This window comes from Pelobates fuscus, chromosome 3 (genome assembly GCF_036172605.1).
Source record: "Pelobates fuscus isolate aPelFus1 chromosome 3, aPelFus1.pri, whole genome shotgun sequence".
NCBI classification, from domain to species: domain Eukaryota; kingdom Metazoa; phylum Chordata; class Amphibia; order Anura; family Pelobatidae; genus Pelobates; species Pelobates fuscus.
In genome coordinates this window covers 425,565,964-425,588,273 of record NC_086319.1, presented here as the reverse complement: position 1 = coordinate 425,588,273, position 22,310 = coordinate 425,565,964, and the positions used below count along the sequence as shown (strand labels likewise).

Sequence of the window (22,310 nt, the reverse complement as noted above, 5' to 3'; positions counted from 1 at the left end):
TAATGTCATTTTGTAGGGTTTGGGGTATATAGTAATGTCATTTTGTAGGGTGTGGGGTATATAGTAATGTCATTTTGTAGGGTTTGGGGTATATAGTAATGTCATTTTGTAGGGATTGGGGTATATAGTAATGTCATTTTGTAGGGTGTGGGGTATATAGTAATGTCATTTTGTAGGGTTTGGGGTATATAGTAATGTCATTTTGTAGGGTGTGGGGTATATAGTAATGTCATTTTGTAGGGATTGGGGTATATAGTAATGTCATTTTGTAGGGTGTGGGGTATATAGCAATGTCATTTTGTAGGGTTTGGGGTATATAGTAATGTCATTTTGTAGGGTTTGGGGTATATAGTAATGCCATTTTGTAGGGTGTGGGGTATATAGTAATGTCATTTTGTAGGGTTTGGGGTATATAGTAATGTCATTTTGTAGGGTGTGGGGTATATAGTAATGTCATTTTGTAGGGATTGGGGTATATAGTAATGTCATTTTGTAGGGTGTGGGGTATATAGTAATGTCATTTTGTAGGGTGTGGGGTATATAGTAATGTCATTTTGTAGGGTGTGGGGTATATAGTAATGTCATTTTGCAGGGATTGGGGTATATAGTAATGTCATTTTGTAGGGTGTGGGGTATATAGTAATGTCATTTTGTAGGGATTGGGGTATATAGTAATGTCATTTTGTAGGGTTTGGGGTATATAGTAATGTCATTTTGTAGGGTGTGGGGTATATAGTAATGTCATTTTGTAGGGTGTGGGGTATATAGTAATGTCATTTTTTAGGGTGTGGGGTATATAGTAATGTCATTTTGCAGGGTTTGGGGTATATAGTAATGTCATTTTGTAGGGTGTGGGGTATATAGTAATGTCATTTTGCAGGGTTTGGGGTATATAGTAATGTCATTTTGTAGGGATTGGGGTATATAGTAATGCCATTTTGTAGGGTGTGGGGTATATAGTAATGTCATTTTGCAGGGTTTGGGGTATATAGTAATGTCATTTTGAAGGGATTGGGGTATATAGTAATGCCATTTTGTAGGGTGTGGGGTATATAGTAATGTCATTTTGTAGGGTGTGGGGTATATAGTAATGTCATTTTGTAGGGTGTGGGGTATATAGTAATGTCATTTTGTAGGGTGTGGGGTATATAGTAATGTCATTTTGTAGGGTGTGGGGTATATAGTAATGTCATTGTAACGGATCGCCTGGCACCCCGACTGAGTACCTCCGTTAAAGGATGCTCCTAGCGCTTCCTGAGGACTCCAAGCACTCTGGCAGACACCACAATCACCGAATCAGAGAAGCATATGAATGCTCTCAAGCCTCTGAATGCTGTAGACAGTTGAACAGGAACCATACGAATAAGCTTGCACTCCTAGCAGTCAAACTGGAACAGCATACAATAAATCCTCCCCCAATAATGAGACGACACTTCACTTTGAGGGTTAAACAGGAACTCTGGACTGGCTCATCCAGCCTGGCTTTTATTACAATAATCCACATGCAGGCCACACCCAGGGGGAGGCATAAAATAACCAATCACATACATGGTTCAGCCCACACATCCCCTCCCCTCAGATAACATTAAACCCAATTATCTGGTACACTTTTCCAGCCAAGTTCTGGATGTACCCCAAAAACCGGGGGTACACCTTTAAATCCAGCATCGCTGGATAGCCCTTATTCAGGGGGACAACATTTCCAAAATTCAAGTCATTCGGATGAATGGTTCGGGAGATATGAGGTTCCAAAGATTTGACCGACCGCATGGGTAAAGTATCCGAAAACAGTTCCATGCATTTTGGCCCTGCGGTCGGTCACAAACAAGTGAATGAAACAGACGAATTACTGGTGTTATAGAGACTAAGGGGGATTCGCATGAATCCCCTAGTTCGTGAGTTTCTTTCTACCGAACGGCGGGCCGTTCGGTAGTTTCCCCACGAAATCCTGGAAGTCTGGAGGTCTCAGCGGTGTTTGCCTAGTCGAGTGTCCGATTTTAGTTCCAGACGCTCGACGGCAAAACACCGCTGTTCGGTAGTTTAAGATGGCCGCCGCCACGTGTTCGGCTCCCGAATGGCGGCCACCCAGAGGACACAGACCACACTGCACTGATTGCCAATTACCCGTTTGCAACATTGTTGCAAACGGTAATTGGAGGCACACTCATTCCTGGGTGGTCTGGTTGTTCGGTAGTTTCACTCAATATACTGAATGGAGTGTGATTCTACCGAACAATCAGATGAATGCTGCATACAAATCACCCAGGATAAACTTAACACATATAAATACATATATAATATTACAGGCAGTACACTCGAATATGCTTCACAAAGGGACAGTAGTCCCAAAAGTCCCAATGTGTATATAGATGCTGTTAAAAGGGCCAGTAGCAGCAATATACAGTATAACAAGCCCAAATATAAATCTTTAAATGTACCAGTTTTCCAGGGGCCATAGTCAGCGGGTAAGAGGCAGGCAGCCAGGCCCCTCCAATGTCCAGTGGCGAGGTGGGTTCCGCCACATTTCTCCCCTTTCCCATTTAGACTATCCAGACTCCAGACCTCCAGTCGGTCTGGGGCTCTGATAGTCGGCTGGCTGTCCTCACATGGGGTAGTTGTCCAGATGGCCCCCTGCCACTTGTGTCCAGTTATAGGTCCAAGGCTTGAGGAAAAAGTAACCAGGGTGTCCTCTCCCCTGGTTGAACACAGCTGTTGTTGGGGAAAAACGACTTTCTCCCCTTCCGATATTTTGTCTGGCTGTTGTGGACTAGTACCGACTGTCCCTATCCCCAGTGGTGTAGGTGCAGAGACTACGGTCCCACCTGCACGGTTGTGGGGTTTACTGTCTCCCCTTGGTGTGCTAAGCTGCCGCTGGGGAGAGGGAATGACAAACTCCTCTCCCTGAACCGTAGACTGCCGCTGGGGAGCAAGGACGGCTCCTTCAGCTCCCTGTAACTTGGGCACAGAGACCACGGTCCCATCTGTGCTGTTGTGGGGCTTACTGTCTCCCCTTGGTGAGCTGTGCTGCCGCTGGGGAGAGGGAATGACCAACTCCTCTCCCTGAACCGTAGACTGCCGCTGGGGAGCAAGGACGGCTCCTTCAGCTCCCTGTAACTTGGGCACAGAGACCACGGTCTCCTCTGTGCTGTTGTGGGGCTCACTGTCTCCCCTTGGTGTGTTAGGGTGCCGCTGGGGGGCAAGGACGGCACCTTCAGCCCCCTGTAACACGCCCTGCCGCTGGGGATCTGGGCCAACTGCCCAGCCTCCCTGTAGGGCCGGCAGAGAGACCACGGTCCCATCTCCATCTGCCATCTGTGGGTCTTCCCAGGACCAGTCGATAAGGTCCCGCATTTCTGGGGCTGGTTGGGCAGTAGGAGGTACTAAATACAGGTCTCCTACTGGCGGGCTTAGTTGTTGGGGAGGGGGAACAAAACTCACCGCTCCCAATGGTGTACAGTCCAGAAGCCCCATCAGGTTAGAGACAGGCGGTGTCACTGGATCATATGAGTCCGCATAATTCTGTTCGATCTCCCCACTGCTCTGGTGGTACTTGTGGGGTATATGGTAACTGACTGGCGCTGAACAGGTGTTGGTAATCCTGCTCCAGCTCCCATTCCTGGACAGCCAGTTCAGTCAAGTCTGGCCTTAGGTCCTCGGCCATAGGGAGATCCAGCACGGCTTCTCTGTAGTCAAATATGTCCCAAAGCCGTGACTCTGCCGCACTCCCAAATTCTGGTTCTGCAAATGTCCCCCATAATAAGCCAGGGCCATTATAATCCTCGCCCTCGGGTTTGCCAAATTTGGCCATTCCAGGCACCCGCTGAACCGCGTACCAACGTAGCGCTTGGTATGCGTCCTCGAGACCCAGTTCTCTCCATGCCAGTGAATCAAGTTGCATCACCCATTCCTCCTGAGCCTGTTCTCCCAGCATAGGTATCCGTAGAGCCACTCTGGCTTGTAATCGCTGCTCCTTGCTGGGGAGACGCTCACCTCGCCAACGCTGGACACCCTCTAGGGTTTCTTCCCACATCTCTTGTCGGGCGCTCTCACTGCAGTCCAACCTGGTTGCCTCTACTATTGGCTTTACCAGTGGCGCCAAGAGGTTCTGTAACCTCCGGTTAAACTCCTCTTCCACCTGGAGCACTGTCCAGGGACTCGCTGGTTCTATGCCACTCCATAATAATTCCTGTGTCTCCAGGGTGTTGTTCCTCTCACACCAGGACGCCATCCCACCGCTGCCACCAATGTAACGGATCGCCTGGCACCCCGACTGAGTACCTCCGTTAAAGGATGCTCCTAGCGCTTCCTGAGGACTCCAAGCACTCTGGCAGACACCACAATCACCGAATCAGAGAAGCATATGAATGCTCTCAAGCCTCTGAATGCTGTAGACAGTTGAATAGGAACCATACGAATAGGCTTGCACTCCTAGCAGTCAAACTGGAACAGCATACAATAAATCCTCCCCCAATAATGAGACGACACTTCACCCTTATTCAGGGGGACAACATATCCAAAATTCAAGTCATTCGGATGAATGGTTCGGGAGATATGAGGTTCCAAAGATTTGACCGACCGCATGGGTAAAGTATCCGAAAACAGTTCCATGCATTTTGGCCCCGCGGTCGGTCACAAACAAGTGAATGAAACAGACGAATTACTGGTGTTATAGAGACTAAGGGGGATTCGCATGAATCCCCTAGTTCGTGAGTTTCTTTCTACCGAACAGCGGGCCGTTCGGTAGTTTCCCCACGAAATCCTGGAAGTCTGGAGGTCTCAGCGGTGTTTGCCTAGTCGAGTGTCCGATTTTAGTTCCAGACGCTCAACGGCAAAACACCGCTGTTCGGTAGTTTAAGATGGCCGCCGCCACGTGTTCGGCTCCCGAATGGCGGCCACCCAGAGGACACAGACCACACTGCACTGATTGCCAATTACCCGTTTGCAACATTGTTGCAAACGGTAATTGGAGGCAAATGCAGAAAGAAAAGTCCTGCGCTCAACTCCCATCACTACTGGGCGGCTGCAATGACTACAGTAATTGGAGGCACACTCATTCCTGGGTGGTCTGGTTGTTCGGTAGTTTCACTCAATATACTGAATGGAGTGATTCTACCGAACAATCAGATGAATGCTGCATACAAATCACCCAGGATAAACTTAACACATATAAATACATATATAATATTACAGGCAGTACACTAGAACATGCTTCACAAAGGGACAGTAGTCCCAAAAGTCCCAATGTGTCCATAGATGCTGTTAAAAGGGCCAGTAGCAGCAATATACAGTATAACAAGCCCAAATATAAATCTTTAAATGTACCAGTTTTCCAGGGGCCATAGTCAGCGGGTAAGAGGCAGGCAGCCAGGCCCCTCCAATGTCCAGTGGCGAGGTGGGTTCCGCCACAGTCATTTTGTAGGGTGTGGGGTATATAGTAATGTCATTTTGTAGGGTGTGGGGTATATAGTAATGTCATTTTGTAGGGTGTGGGGTATATAGTAATGTCATTTTGTAGGGTTTGGGGTATATAGTAATGTCATTTTGTAGGGTTTGGGGTATATAGTAATGTCATTTTGTAGGGTTTGGGGTATATAGTAATGTCATTTTGTAGGGTGTGGGGTATATAGTAATGTCATTTTGTAGGGTGTGGGGTATATAGTAATGTCATTTTGTAGGGTTTGGGGTATATAGTAATGCCATTTTGTAGGGTTTGGGGTATATAGTAATGTCATTTTGTAGGGTGTGGGGTATATAGTAATGTCATTTTGTAGGGTTTGGGGTATATAGTAATGTCATTTTGTAGGGTTTGGGGTATATAGTAATGTCATTTTGTAGGGTGTGGGGTATATAGTAATGTCATTTTGTAGGGTGTGGGGTATATAGTAATGTCATTTTGTAGGGTTTGGGGTATATAGTAATGTCATTTTGTAGGGTGTGGGGTATATAGTAATGTCATTTTGCAGGGTTTGGGGTATATAGTAATGCCATTTTGTAGGGATTGGGGTATATAGTAATGTCATTTTGTAGGGTTTGGGGTATATAGTAATGGCTCAGGGATAATTAACATGCTGGTTAGAGGTCTTGTTATCTCCCAGACTTAGAGATGGCAGGGTGGGATTTACATTGTTCAAACCATGGGCCCCACGTTGGGGTCCCGTGCATAAATGTGCGCCTCTTTCACAATAAAGCTGTAGTAATGTGGGGGTCATTAAAAGAAGCCAATAAATATGCTTCCAAATGTATCTGATGATCTTTCTGGTGCACCTGACCCATGTGCCGGGTTCGGCTGCTAGAATTTCAGCTGGCAATAAAACCAGGCAAGTTCCATAAAAATAACACTCAATCATTTCCGACTGGGTTTTGGCGATATTAAATGGAGGCCCAAATCATAAAAGCCAAAAATCAAACATAACATTTTAACGCACTCAGGGATCACACAATGGATGATAAGAGAGGTACATGTAGATGTAGTACATTATCTTCTAGTGACTGAGTAGAATTCTTGTCCTATGTCTGTGAAACACGTAATGTCGTTGCTTGTATATCTTCATGATCGGTTTTCGAAGGTGACAACATGGTCTAGAGTCCCGTATTTGGGAAGAAGCCAATGTGGTTTTTGAGTGGCGGGTTACAGATAAGACCATAGTTCCGCACTCCTTGGTGTTTAAACATTGTTTATGTAGAGGCTATCTACATATTTGAGTTGGAGTGATTCATTTTCTGACCAACAGTTTGGAAAACGAGGTTAAGGAGTACAGACATTATTTCTGGATTTTGTCAGTGCAATGATTCAATTCACACTCCCCAGATATTCTCCTTTTGTGTTTAATTCTCTGTTTTAGTTCCTCCATGGTTATCTTCATGGTCTTTAATTATCAACTTCAGTATTCGCGTGCAAGGTGGTCTGGGCAGCCTGGAGGGAGAGTCCGCTAGCTATGTACAGACATCGGATTGTAGGCCATAGACATTGCATGCTGGGTGCATGGAGCACCACTAGGCCACACTACAATCCAGGTAGGTGTAGGAGTGGGATAGAGAGACACTGAGGATGGACGAGAGGAATAGACACAAGTTAGGGAGATGGGACAGAAGGTACACTGGGGGACACAAGTGGATTGAGATACAGAGGGATACAATTGTGTTTAAGAGATGAGGTGGAAATCCAATAGAGGAAGATGTGATGGAGGCACAGGTGGAAAGGCAAGAGGATGGAGACACGCGGCATGAATGATAGGGAAAGGAATTACATCTCCATTTATACACTCCACACACAATCAACATTCACACACTCAAACTTCATACACGTTCAGGACCTTGACCTTCTAAATCACTAACAAATGTTAAGAGAGTCACTATGTCTCTCTCTGTCACTATGTCCCTGTCACTATGTCTCTCTCTTTCACTGTCTCTCTCTGTCACTATGTCCCTGTCTGTCATTATCTCTCTGTCACTATGTCTCTCTTTAACTGTCTCTCTCTGTCACTGTCTATCTGTCAATATGTCCCTGTCTGTCTCTCTGTCACTATAACTTTGTCACTATGTCTCGCTCTTTGTCACTATCTCTCTGTCACTACGTCTCTTTGTCACTATGTATCTCTCTCTCTGTCACTATGTCTCTCTCTCTGTCACTGTGTGTGTATCTCTCTGTCTTTGTCAATATGTCTGTCACTATTACTCTGTCACTATCTATTTCTCTGTCACACACTCTCTCTCTGTCACTATCTCTCTCACACACACTATGTCCGTATCTGCCATGTTTGTCACTATGTCTCTCTCTGTCAATATATCTCTCTGTCACTTTGTTGCGATGTCTATGTCACTGTCTCTCTCTGTCACTATATCACTGGCTCTCTCTCTGTCACTCTCTGTCACTATGTGTCTCTCTCTTTCTCTTTGTCAATATGTCTCTCTGTCATTATGCCCCTCTCTGCCACTATGTCTCTCTGTCACTGCCTCTCTCTGTTACTATATCACTGGCTCTCTCTCTGTCACTCTTTGTCACTATGTGTCTCTCTCTTTCTCTTTGTCAATATGTCTCTCTGTCACTATATATTTCTCTCTGTCACTATGTCTCTCTCTCTGTCACTATGTCTGTCTCTCTCTCTTACTATGTCTCTCTGTCACTATGTCTCTCTCTGTCACTATCTCTCTTTGTCACTATGTCTATGTCACTATGTCTCTCTTTGTCACCATGTCATTGTCTCTCTCTCTGTCACTGTCTGTCTCTGTCACTATGTATCTCTCTCTCTGTCACTATCTATCTCTCTCTCACTATGTCCCTGTCTGCCACTATGTCTCTTTGTCACTATGTATCTCTCTGTCACAATGTCTCTCTCTCACTGGCTCTCTCTGTCACTGTGCCTCTCTATCTGTCACTGTGCCTCTCTGTCACTATGTCTCTTGTGCCCTGTTTCTCTCTGCCACTATGTCTCTGTCTGTCACTATCTCTCTCTTTGTCATTATGTCTTCCTGTCAGTATGTATCTCTCTCACTGGCTCTCTCTATCACTGTGCCTCTCTCTGTAACTGTGCCCCTCTCTCTGTCACTATGTCTCTTGTGCCCTGTTTCTCTCTCTGCCACTATGTCTCTGTCTGTCACTATGTCCCTGTCTGTCATTATCTCTCTCTTTGTCATTATGTCTTCCTGTCAGTATGTATCTCTCTCACTGGCTCTCTCTATCACTATGCCTCTCTCTGTCAATGTGCCTCTCTCTCTGTCACTATCTCTCTCTATTTCTCTCTCTGTCTCTATTTCTCTCTTTGTCACTATGTCATTGTCTCTCTGGCTCTGTCTCTGTCACTATGTATGTCTCTGTCACTATCTCTCTGTCACTGTGTGTCTATTTCTCTCACTATGTCTCTTTGTCACTATCTATCTCTCCCACTATGTCCCTGTCTGCCATTATGTCCCTCTCTCTATCACTATGTCCCTCTCTGTCACTGGCTCTCTTTGTCACTATTTCTCTTTGTCACTATGTCTCTGTCACGATCTGTCTCTCTGTCACTATGTCTCTGTCTGTCACTATGCCTCTCTCTCTCTCACTATGTCTCTGTCTGTCACTATGTCTCTGTCTGTCACTATCAGGGCCGGACTGGCCCACCGGGATACCGGGAAATTTCCGGGTGGGCCGTCGGCACCTGGGGCCGGGCAGACACCTGGGTCTGCTGGCGGCCGCTGGGGGAGGTCTGCTGGCGGCCGCTGGGGGAGGTCTGCTGGCGGCCGCTGGGGGAGGTCTGCTGGCGGCCACTGGGGGAGCTGCGCTGCCTCTGCTCCCCCAGCGTGCAGCTGAATGAGACCGGGGCCGGAATATGACGTCATATTCTGGCCCCGGGCTCATTCAGCAGCGCGCAAGGGCAGGAGAGCCAGCGCAGCTCCCCCAGCGGCCGCCAGCAGACCTCCCCCAGCGGCCGCCAGCAGACCTCCCCCAGCGGCCGCCAGCACAGGTGCCCCTGCCCCAGCAGCCTCCTGCACTGCACGACCCCCTGGCAGGTAGGAGTCATGTGTGTCAGTGTGAGTTTGTCTGTGTGTCATGGTGTGTGTCTGTCTGTGTCATGGTGTGTGTCTGTATGGTGTGTGTGTCTGTGTCATGGTGTGTGTCTGTATGGTGTGTGTCTGTCTGTGTCATGGTGTGTGTGTCTCGCTGTGTTATGGTGTCTGCCTGTATGGTGTGTGTGTCTGTCTGTGTCATGGTGTGTCTGTCTGTGTCATGGCGTGTGTGTGTGTGTCTGTCTGTGTTATGGTGTCTGTCTGTATGGCGTGTGTGTGTGTCTGTCTGTCTGTCTGTCTGTGTCATGGTGTGTGTGTCTGTCTGTGTCATGGTGTGTCTGTCTGTGTCATGGTGTGTCTGTCCGTCATGGTGTGTGTGTCTGTGTCATGGTGTGTCTGTCCGTCATGGTGTGTGTGTATGTGTCATGGTGTGTCTGTGTCATGGGGTGTGTGTCTGTCTGTGTCATGGTGTCTGTCTGTCATGGTGTGTGTGTGTGTGTCTGTGTCATGGTGTGTCTGTCCGTCATGGTGTGTCTGTCCGTCATGGTGTGTCTGTCCGTCATGGTGTGTGTGTCTGTGTCATGGGGTGTGTGTCTGTCTGTGTCATGGTGTGTGTGTCATGGTATATGTCTGTCTGTATGGTGTGTGTGTGTGTATCTGTCTGTCATGGTGTGTGTGTGTGTCTGTCTGTCATGGTGTGTGTGTGTGTCTGTCTGTCATGGTGTGAGTGTGTGTGTCTGTCTGTCATGGTGTGTGTGTGTCTGTCTGTCATGGTGTGTGTGTGTGTCTGTCTGTCATGGTGTGTGCGTGTGTGTGTCTGTCATGGTGTGTGTATGTCTGTGTCATGGTGTGTCTGTCCGTCATGGTGTGTGTGTCTCTGACATGGGGTGTGTGTCTGTCTGTGTCATGGTGTGTGTGTCATGGTATATGTGTGTGTGTCTGTCTGTGTCATGGTATATGTGTGTGTGTGGGTTTGTCTGCGTCATGGTCTGTCTGTGTCATGGTCTGTCATGGTCTGTCTGTGTCATGGTCTGTCATGGTGTGTATCTGTCATGGTATATGTGTGTTTCTGTGTCTGTCATGGTGTATATGTGTGTTTAAAAATAGTGTTTTTGCTCACCTTTTTTTTTCCCACGCAGCAAGCTGGTCTCCCTCGACTGGCCCTGCCTCTATGGCTGAGATCGTCAAGCTTGATGATCTCAGCCAATCCAATGCTTTGTCATTGGATTGGCTGCAAAACGTTACACCAATCAGCCTCTCCTCATAGAGATGCATTGAATCTCTATGGGGAACGTTCAGCACCTACAGAGTGTGGAGGCCCTGAATGTAGGTGCACTGACACAGGAAGCACCTCTAGTGACCGTCTGAGTGACTGTCACTAGCGGTGTCACTTTGAAGCAATGTAAACACTGCCTTTTCTCTGAAAAGTCAGTGTTTACGTTGAAAAGCCTGTAGGGACATGCATATATATATTACTCAATCATCAAGACATAGCCTTACATGTTACGCGCGACAATATATGGCGCAATGACTTATGGGGCTGGCATAGATTTTTTATCCAGGGCTGCTTTGTATCCCCAGTCCGGCCCTGGTCGCTATGTATATTACTGACTGTTACGCTCTTTCTCTTTCTCTTTATCTATAATACTCTCTCTTTCTGTTCCTCTCTGTGTGTCTTTTTTCCTCATACTATCTCTGTCTCATTCTGTATGTCACATTGTCACTCTCTGAGTCTCTCTTTCTGTGTCACTCTCTCTGTCTCTCCTTCCCTGTCTCTTTGTCACTGTCACTCTTTATGCATTGCTGTTTATGCATTGCTCTCCATTGTTTATGCATTGCTCTCCATTGATCTGTGTCTCTCTTTCTGTCGCTCTCTGTATCTTCCTTTCTCTCTCACTCTCTGTCTCTCTCTCACTCTCTTTCTCTCTCACTCTCTGTGTCTCTTTCTCTCTCACTCTCTGTGTCTCTTTCTCTCTCTCTCACTCTCTGTCTCTCTCTCACTCTCTGTGTCTCTCTCTCACTCTCTGTGTCTCTCTCTCTCACTCTCTGTGTCTCTCTCTCTCACTCTCTGTGTCTCTCTCTCTCACTCTCTGTGTCACTCTTTCTCTCTCACTCTTTCTCTCTCACTCTCTGTGTCTCTTTCTCTCTCACTCTCTGCGTCTCTCTTTCTCACTCTCTGTGTCTCTCACTCTATGTGTCTCTCTTTCTCTCTCACTCTGTCTCTTTCTCTCTCACTCTCTGTGTCTCTCTCACTCTCTGTGTCTCTCTTTCTCTCACTCTCTGTCTCTCTCTTTCCCTCTCACTCGGTCTCTCTCACTCTCTGTGTCTCTCTTTCTCTCTCACTCTCTGTGTGTCTTTTTCTCTCACTCTCTGTGTCTCTCTCTCACTCTGTCTCTCTCTCTCACTCTCTGTATCTCTCTTTCTCTCTCACTCTCTGTGTGTCTCTTTCTCTCACTCTCTGTGTCTCTCTCTCACTCTCTGCATCTCTCTCTCTCTCACTCTCTGTGTGTCTTTTTCTCTCTCACTCTCTGTGTCTCTTTCTCTCTAACTCTCTGTATCTCTCTTTCTCTCTCACTCTCTGTCTCTCTCTCTCACTCTCTGTATCTGTCTTTCTCTCTCACTCTCTGTGTGTCTCTTTCTCTCACTCTCTGTCTCTTTCTCTCTCACTCTCTGTGTCTCTCTCTCACTCTCTGTCTCTCTCTCACTCTGTATCTCTCTTTCTCTATCACTCTCTGTCTCTCTTTCTCTCTCACTCTGTATCTCTATTTCTCTATCACTCTCTGTCTCTCTTTCTCTCTCACTCTCTGTATCTCTATTTCTCTCTCACTCTCTGTGTATCTTTCTCTCTAACTCTCTGTATCTCTCTTTCTCTATCACTCTCTGTCTCGCTTTCTCTCTCACTCTCTGTCTCTCTCTCACTCTCTGTGTCTCTTTCTCTCTCACTCTCTGTGTCTCTCTTTCTCTCTCACTCTCTGTCTCTCTCTCACTCTCTGTGTCTTTCTCAATGTCGCCCTGTTTCTCTCTGTCTCTTGCTATCTTGCTGCCTCATTGTGATTTACGCTGTCTCTCTGTGTCTGTCTCTCCCCCTGCAGCAATCTCTCTGTCCTTTCCCCCCCTCTCTTGCTGTCTCTGTCCTTCTCCCCCTCTCTCTTGCTGTCTCTGTCCTTCTCCCCCTCGCTCTTGCTGTCTCTGTCCTTCTCCCCCCTCTCTCTTGCTGTCTCTGTCCTTCTCCCCCCTCTCTCTTGCTGTCTCTGTCCTTCTCCCCCCTCTCTCTTGCTGTCTCTGTCCTTCTCCCCCTCTCTCTTGCTGTCTCTGTCCTTCTCCCCCCTCTCTCTTGCTGTCTCTGTCCTTCTCCCCCCTCTCTCTTGCTGTCTCTGTCCTTCTCCCCCTCTCTCTTGCTGTCTCTGTCCTTCTCCCCCCTCTCTCTTGCTGTCTCTGTCCTTCTCCCCCCTCTCTCTTGCTGTCTCTGTCCTTCTCCCCCCTCTCTCTTGCTGTCTCTGTCCTTCTCCCCCTCTCTCTTGCTGTCTCTGTCCTTCTCCCCCCTCTCTCTTGCTGTCTCTGTCCTTCTCCACCCTCTCTCTTGCTGTCTCTCTCACTCTCTTAGTCACAGTGTCTTCGTGAGTATCCTCCATCGCGTGGGTTTTCCTGCCCCCATTTCTCTCCTTCTCTCTTGTTCCTCTCTCGTTCTGTCTTTCTTCTTGTGGTTGTGTCTTGCTCTCTCTGTGTCTCCCTCCCTCCCTCTCTCTGCTCTCCCTCCCTCTCTCTGCTCTCCCTCCCTCTCTCTATCTGCTCTCCCTCCCTCTTTCCTGCATAACACCCAGAAGGCTGCAGGTTTCCCTTCTCCTCCACACCAGCTCCCTCTCTCCTGCTTTTGTCCCCCTGTCCTCCTTCTTTCACATCCTCACCCTGTTCCCCCTTCTCCCCTTGTCCTCCCCCACCCTCAGGAGAGGGGCAGAAGACAGCCAGGGCTGGGGGCATCCAAGGGTAGAGGAGGAAGGGGTGGGTAAGGGTAATCCTGCAGAGATCTTGGATGTGGTTAAGCAGCGGAGGTGATAGTAGATGCCATGGATTGTCTGTGTATTGTCACAACTAAGGTAAGAAGCATCTCTGTCATTTTACTGTACCCTTAATACTGCCCATTTGCCCAATCTAATCTCCTCTGTCCCATGCTGCTAAACCCCATCCCTTACCCTCAGCACACCTGTCTCAATCCCATGCTGCTAAACCCCATCCCTTACCCTCAGCACACCTGTCTCAATCCCATGCTGCTAAACCCCATCCCTTACCCTCAGCCCACCTGTCTCAATCCCATGCTGCTAAACCCCATCCCTTACCCTCAGCCCACCTGTCTCAATCCCATGCTGCTAAACCCCATCCCTTACCCTCAGCCCACCTGTCTCAATCCCATGCTGCTAAACCCCATCCCTTACCCTCAGCCCACCTGCCTCAATCCCATGCTGCTAAACCCCATCCCTTACCCTCAGCCCACCTGTCTCAATCCCATGCTGCTAAACCCCATCCCTTACCCTCAGCCCACCTGTCTCAATCCCATGCTGCTAAACCCCATCCCTTACCCTCAGCCCACCTGTCTCAATCCCATGTTACCGTACCCCAACCTTTACCTTCAGCACACCGGTCTCAATCCCTTGATACTGAACTCCAACCTTTACCTTCAGCCCACCAGTCTCCTCAATCCATTATACTGAACTCCAACCTTTACCTTCAGCCCACCAGTCTCCTCAATCCCATTATACTGAACTCCAACCTTTACCTTCAGCCCACCTGAATCCAATGATAATAACCCACATTCCTTAACCACATTCCTTAACCTCGGCAAACCTGTCTTCTCAATCCCACAATACTGAACCCCAACCTTTACCTTCAGCCCACTTGTCTCCTCAATCCCATGATACTGAACCCCACAACCCACCAGTCTCCTCAATCCCATGATACTGAACCCCACAGCCCATCTGTCTTCTCAATCCAATGATAATGAACCACATTCCTTAACCTCGGCAAACCTGTCTTCTCAATCCCTTGATACTGAACTCCAACCTTTACCCTCAGCCCGCCAGTCTCCTCAATCCCATTATACTGAACTCCAACCTTTACCTTCAGCCCACCTGAATCCAATGATAATGAACCACATTCCTTAACCACATTCCTTAACCTCGGCAAACCTGTCTTCTCAATCCCACAATACTGAACCCCAACCTTTACCTTCAGCCCACTTGTCTCCTCAATCCCATGATACTGAACCCCACAACCCACCAGTCTCCTCAATCCCATGATACTGAACCCCACAGCCCATCTGTCTTCTCAATCCAATGATAATGAACCACATTCCTTAACCTCGGCAAACCTGTCTTCTCAATCCCTTGATACTGAACTCCAACCTTTACCCTCAGCCCGCCAGTCTCCTCAATCCCATGATACTGAACTCCAACCTTTACCCTCAGCCCGCCTGTCTCCTCTATCCCATGATACTGAACCCCACAAACCACCTGTCTCCTCAATCCCATGATACTGAACCCCACAGCCCATCTGTCTTCTCAATCCAATTATAATGGATTCCTTAACCTCGGCAAACCTGTCTTCGGATTACATTCCTTAACCTCGGCAAACCTCGGATAACATTCCTTAACCTCGGCAAACCTGTCTTCTCAATCCCACAATACTGAACCCCAACCTTTACCTTCAGCCCACCTGTCTCCTCAATCCCATGATACTGAACCCCACAACCCACCAGTCTTCTCAATCCCATGATACTGAACTCCAACCTTTACCTTCAGCCCACCAGTCTCCTCAATCCCATGATACTGAACTACAACCTTTACCCTCAGCCTGCCTGTCTCCTCTATCCCATGATACTGAACCCCACAACCCACCTTTCTCCTCAATCCCATGATACTGAACCCCACAACCCACCTGTCTCCTCAATCCCATGATACTGAACCCCACAGCCCATCTGTCTACTCAATCCCATGATAATGAACCCCACAGCCCATCTGTCTTCTCAATCCCATGATAATGAACCACGTTCCTTAACCTCAGCAAACCTGTCTTCTCAATACCACAATACTGAACCCCCACCTTTACCTTCAGCCCACCAGTCTCCTCTATCCCATGATACTGAACTCCAACCTTTACCCTCAGCCCGCCTGTCTCCTCTATCCCATGGTACTAAACCCCACAACCCACCTGTCTCCTCAATCCCATGGTACTGAACCCCACAGCCCATCTGTCTCCTCAATCCCATGATAATGAACCACATTCCTTAACCTCAGCAAACCTGTCTTCTCAATCCCACAATACTGAACCCCAACCTTTACCTTCAGCCCACCTGTCTCCTCAATCCCATGATACTGAACTCCAACCTTTACCCTCAGCCCACCTGTCTCCTCTATCCCATGTTAACGAACCCCAACCTTTAAACTCAGTCCATCTCCATATTCTCAATCCCACAATTATGAACCCCAACCTTTACCCTCAGCCCACCTGTCTCCTTAATCCCATGATAATGAACCACATTCCTTACCCTCAGCAAACCTGTCTTCTCAATCCCACAATACTGAACCCCAACCTTGACCTTCAGCCCACCTGTCTCCTCAATCCCATGATACTGAACTCCAACCTTTACCCTCAGCCCACCTGTCTCCTTAATCCCATGATACTGAACTCCAACCTTTACCCTCAGCCCACTTGTCTCCTCTATTCCATGATACTGAACCCCACAGCCCATCTGTCTTCTCAATCCCATGGTAATGAACCACATTCCTTAACCTCAGCAAACCTGTCTTCTGAATCCCACAATACTGAACCCCAACCTTTACTCTCAGTCCACCTGTCTCCTCAAACCCACGATACTGAACCCCAACTTTCACAGTCAGCCCACTTGTCTCCTCAATCCCATGAAACCGAACCCCATTCCTTACCTTCAGCCCACCTTTTCCCAATCTGACCACCGCCATTCCAAGCCTCAAACACTTTATCTCCTTTAACTCTACAGAGCCGGCAACTTTAAGCACCTGTCCACCTTTAGATATCTGACATTAACCCCAGCATTTACCCTCTTACCACCTCTTCTGCATACCACTCAACTCCAAGCCCCACTGCACAATCTATCCTCCTATGCCCCATGGTACTGAATCCTCCTGTCTCTACCCATTAACTGTAACAATCTCTACTGAACCCCCAATCTTTGCCTTTGCCCATCTCATCTATTCCCACCTTTACTATTTGTTTACCTTGATCTTCTCTGTTCCACATTACTGAACCCTCACAAGGATTCATAGGATTGCCACAAGACCTTTTACCCACTGCTCACCCTAACCCCCGATGCCCATGCTTTACCCTCTGCTGTAACAGAAATCATTATCCCACATTACTAAACTGCCAGCCTTTAGCCTTTCTTCCCTAATTTCCTCAATCCAGCATGCACTATTGAACTCCCAACTTTTACCTTCTGCTCCCCTTGTCAACTCAATCCACACTGTGTACTGTAATGCCCCAACACTACCTCATTGCTCATCCTGACCTCCACCTTACCTACTCATTGACTAACCCTGACTGCCATAGCCCCACTATTTGTGTTCCCCATATCTCCTCAATCCCCTTGCTGAATACTCATGATTAATCCTTTGTTCGATGACACATTGCAGAAGCCACCTTCCACCACCTTGCACATAAGCCATTCCCCACTGCCCGGCACACAGGCCATCTGACTATCCTTTTAAAGGCTCATTGGCTCATCCTCCCATCTCCACTGACCGTGTGTTTACTTCCTTCTGTAATAAGGCTACATGTTTGCACACACATTCACACACATGGCTTGCATATAACGATACACAGAAACACACAGTCTCTTCCACACACATGTACATAATGTATCTGGTGCCGTCTGTAGACATGCACACAAGGACACACATACACATCTATTGACACACATATATACAGAGACACATAATGAATGTTTTGCACACAGACATTATGCATCTTACTGTATTCACACTGATAAGGGCTCAGCTGCCTACATATATACACAGACAATTATATAAACACACAGAGGCAAAATGTAACCTCTGTTACCCACATACAGGAGATATACACAATCACACACTGTATCTCCTAGATCAATATGATAACACCTCTTCAAATGACGATAAACATATACATGCTATGTGTCTGGATGTCTATATCTCTATCTGTCTGTCCAGCTTTCTATATCTCTGCTTGTATTTCTGTCTGTCTGTATATATCTGTACCTTCTGTGTATCTACCTATATCTGTCTCCCGATCTCTTTATATCTCTGTCTGTCTCATCTCTGTTTGTCTGTCTGTCTGTTTGTCTATTTATATATCTGCCTGTCTCTCTGTCTGTTTGTCTGTTTATATATCTGCCTGTGTCTCTGTCTGTCTGTCTGTCTGTTTATATATATGCCTGTCTCTCTGTCTGTCTGTCTGTCTGTTTATATATATCTGCCTGTCTGTCTGTCTGTCTGTTTATATATATCTGCCTGTCTCTCTCCATGCCTGACTATATCTCTCTCTGTAAATATGTTTGTCAGTGTCGGTTTGTCTCTCTGTTACCATAGAATGTCTTTCCTGTATCCGTTCCTCCCATTCCATCTACAAATCACCCCGTTTATCTAGAAGGAGATGGAGAGAAGGAAGAAATGAGACTCAGAAAGAGGGGGGAGATAGAGAGAAGATTACAAAGAAAGACAAAATCCACCGGAGAGAGAGGGATGATGAGAGAGGAATAGACAGGGAGAGAGAGATGGCCTTCCTGTACCCTGTGTGATGTCTCCCTGGAGTGCTAATATGGAGAGCGCCAGCTATACAGAGAGACATTATATATATAGAGACAGCTATACAGAGAGACCGTCACAGAGAGAGACAGTCATAGAGTGCCAGCTATAAAGAGAGACATAATATATAAATACATATAGAGACAGCTATACAGAGAGACATTATATATATAGAGACAGCTATACAGAGAGACCGTCATAGAGTGCCAGCTATAAAGAGAGACATAATATATAAATATATATAGAGACAGCTATACAGAGAGACATTATATATATAGAGACAGCTATACAGAGAGACCGTCACAGAGAGAGTCAGCTATAAAGAGAGACATAATATATAAATATATATAGAGACAGCTATACAGAGAGACATTATATATATAGAGAGAGAGAGAAAGCTATACAGAGAGACAGTTATATGTATATAGAGAGAGAGAGACAGCTATACAGAGAGACTGTCACAGAGAGAGTCAGCTATAAAGAGAGACATAATATATAAATATATATAGAGACAGCTATACAGAGAGACATTATATATATATATATATATATAGAGAGAGAAAGCTATACAGAGAGACAGTTATATGTATATATATAGAGAGAGAGACAGCTATACAGAGAGACCGTCACAGAGAGAGTCAGCTATAAAGAGAGACATAATATATAAATATATATAGAGACAGCTATACAGAGAGACATTATATATATATAGAGAGAGAGAAAGCTATACAGAGAGACAGTTATATGTATATATAGAGAGAGAGAGACAGCTATACAGAGAGACTGTCACAGAGAGAGTCAGCTATAAAGAGAGACATAATATATAAATATATATAGAGACAGCTATACAGAGAGACATTATATATATATATATATAGAGAGAGAGAGAGAGAGAAAGCTATACAGAGAGACAGTTATATGTATATATAGAGAGAGAGAGACAGCTATACAGAGAAACCGTCACAGAGAGAGACCGTCATAGAGTGTCAGCTATATAGAGAGACAGTCATAGAGAGATACAGCTATATAGAGAGACAGTCATAGAGAGATACAGCTATCCAGAGAGACAGTCATAGAGAGATACAGCTATATAGAGAGACAGTCATAAAGAGATACAGCTATACAGCGAGACAGTCATAGAGAGATACAGCTATACAGCGAGACAGTCATAGAGAGATACAGCTATCCAGAGAGACAGTCATAGAGAGATATAGCTATCCAGAGAGACAGTCATAGAGAGATATAGCTATCCAGAGAGACAGTCATAGAGACATACAGCTATATAGAGAGACAATCATAGAGACATACAGCTATACAGAGAGACAGTCATAGAGAGATACAGCTATACAGAAAGACAGTCATAGAGAGATACAGCTATCCAGAGAGACAGTCATAGAGAGATACAGCTATATAGAGAAACAGTCATAGAGAGATACAGTTATAGAGAGAGACAGTCATAGATAGATACAGCTATCCAGAGAGACAGTCATAGAGAGATACAGCTATCCAGAGAGACAGTCATAGAGAGATACAGCTATCCAGAGAGACAGTCATAGAGATATACAGCCATATAGAGAGACAGTCACAGAGATACAGCTATACAGAGAGACAGTCATAGATAGATACAGCTATCCAGAGAGACAGTCATAGAGAGATACAGCTATCCAGAGAGACAGTCATAGAGATATACAGCCATATAGAGAGACAGTCACAGAGATACAGCTATACAGAGAGACAGTCATAGAGACATACAGCTATACAGAGAGACAGTCAAAGAGATACAGCTATCCAGAGAGACAGTCATAGAGATCCAGAGAGACAGTCATAGAGAGATACAGTTATATAGAGAGACAGTCATAGAGAGACACATTACTGGGAGTATTATTGCTGTGGAGCTCTGTTATACACTCAGACACATTGCTGGGAGTATTATTGCCGTAGAGCTCTGTTATACACACAGACACATTACTGGGAGTATCATTACTGTGGAGCTCTGTTATACACTCAGACACATTACTGGGAGGATTATTGCAGTGGAGCTCTGTTATACACTCAGACACATTACTGGGAGTATTATTACTGTGGAGCTCTGTTATACACTCAGACACATTGCTGGGAGTATTATTGCCGTAGAGCTCTGTTATACACACAGACACATTACTGGGAGTATCATTACTGTGGAGCTCTGTTATACACTCAGACACATTACTGGGAGGATTATTGCAGTGGAGCTCTGTTATACACTCAGACACATTACTGGGAGTATTATTACTGTGGAGCTCTGTTATGCACTCAGACACATTACTTGGGAGTATTATTGCTGTGGAGCTCTGTTATACACTCAGACACATTACTGGGAGTATTATTGCTGTGGAGCTCTGTTATACACTCAGACACATTACTGGGAGTATTATTACTGTGGAGCTCTGTTATGCACTCAGACACATTACTTGGGAGTATTATTGTTGTGGAGCTCTGTTATACACTCAGACACATTACTGGGAGTATTATTGCTGTGGAGCTCTGTTATACACTCAGACACATTACTGGGAGTATTATTACTGTGGAGCTCTGTTATGCACTCAGACACATTACTTGGGAGTATTATTGCTGTGGAGCTCTGTTATACACTCAGACACATTACTGGGAGTATTATTGCTGTGGAGCTCTGTTATACACTCAGACACATTACTGGGAGTATTATTACTGTGGAGCTCTGTTATGCACTCAGACACATTACTTGGGAGTATTATTGTTGTGGAGCTCTGTTATACACTCAGACACATTGCTGGGAGTATTATTGCCGTAGAGCTCTGTTATACACACAGACACATTACTGGGAGTATCATTACTGTGGAGCTCTGTTATACACTCAGACACATTACTGGGAGGATTATTGCAGTGGAGCTCTGTTATACACTCAGACACATTACTGGGAGTATTATTACTGTGGAGCTCTGTTATACACTCAGACACATTGCTGGGAGTATTATTGCCGTAGAGCTCTGTTATACACACAGACACATTACTGGGAGTATCATTACTGTGGAGCTCTGTTATACACTCAGACACATTACTGGGAGGATTATTGCAGTGGAGCTCTGTTATACACTCAGACACATTACTGGGAGTATTATTACTGTGGAGCTCTGTTATGCACTTAGACACATTACTTGGGAGTATTATTGCTGTGGAGCTCTGTTATACACTCAGACACATTACTGGGAGTATTATTGCTGTGGAGCTCTGTTATACACTCAGACACATTACTGGGAGTATTATTACTGTGGAGCTCTGTTATGCACTCAGACACATTACTTGGGAGTATTATTGTTGTGGAGCTCTGTTATACACTCAGACACATTACTGGGAGTATTATTGCTGTGGAGCTCTGTTATACACTCAGACACATTACTGGGAGTATTATTACTGTGGAGCTCTGTTATGCACTCAGACACATTACTTGGGAGTATTATTGCTGTGGAGCTCTGTTATACACTCAGACACATTACTGGGAGTATTATTGCTGTGGAGCTCTGTTATACACTCAGACACATTACTGGGAGTATTATTACTGTGGAGCTCTGTTATGCACTCAGACACATTACTTGGGAGTATTATTGTTGTGGAGCTCTGTTATACACTCAGACACATTACTGGGAGTATTATTGCTGTGGAGCTCTGTTATACACTCAGACACATTACTGGGAGTGTTATTACTGTGGATCTCTGTTATACACTCAGACACATTACTGGGAGTATTATTGCTGCGGAGGTATGTTATACACTCAGTCACATTACTGGGAGTATTATTGCTGTGGAGCTCTGTTATACACTCAGACACATTACTGGGAGTATTATTGCTGCGGAGGTATGTTATACACTCAGACACATAACTGGGAGTATTATTGCTGTGGAGCTCTGTTATACACTCAGACACATTACTGGGAGTATTATTGCTGCGGAGCTCTGTTATACACTCAGAAACATAACTGGGAGTATTATTGCTGTGGA

General features: G+C 45.9%; 1 protein-coding gene across 5 annotated transcripts in view; it reads left to right on the top strand.

Moving 5' to 3' along the window:
• The window catches only part of DLG4 (discs large MAGUK scaffold protein 4), a 404,912-nt gene that overhangs the window by 40,744 nt on the left and 341,858 nt on the right, over positions 1-22,310 (top strand). Inside the window, exon 1 of one of the 5 annotated variants that reach the window (XM_063449837.1) lies at positions 13,283-13,580. The exons of the other annotated variants lie outside the window; for them this stretch is intronic. Within the exon in view, the coding sequence (XP_063305907.1) occupies positions 13,551-13,580 (30 nt within the window). The 5' untranslated portion in view covers positions 13,283-13,550. Of the gene's footprint in view, positions 1-13,282; positions 13,581-22,310 lie in introns of those variants that run through there. 5 annotated transcript variants of the gene reach the window in all.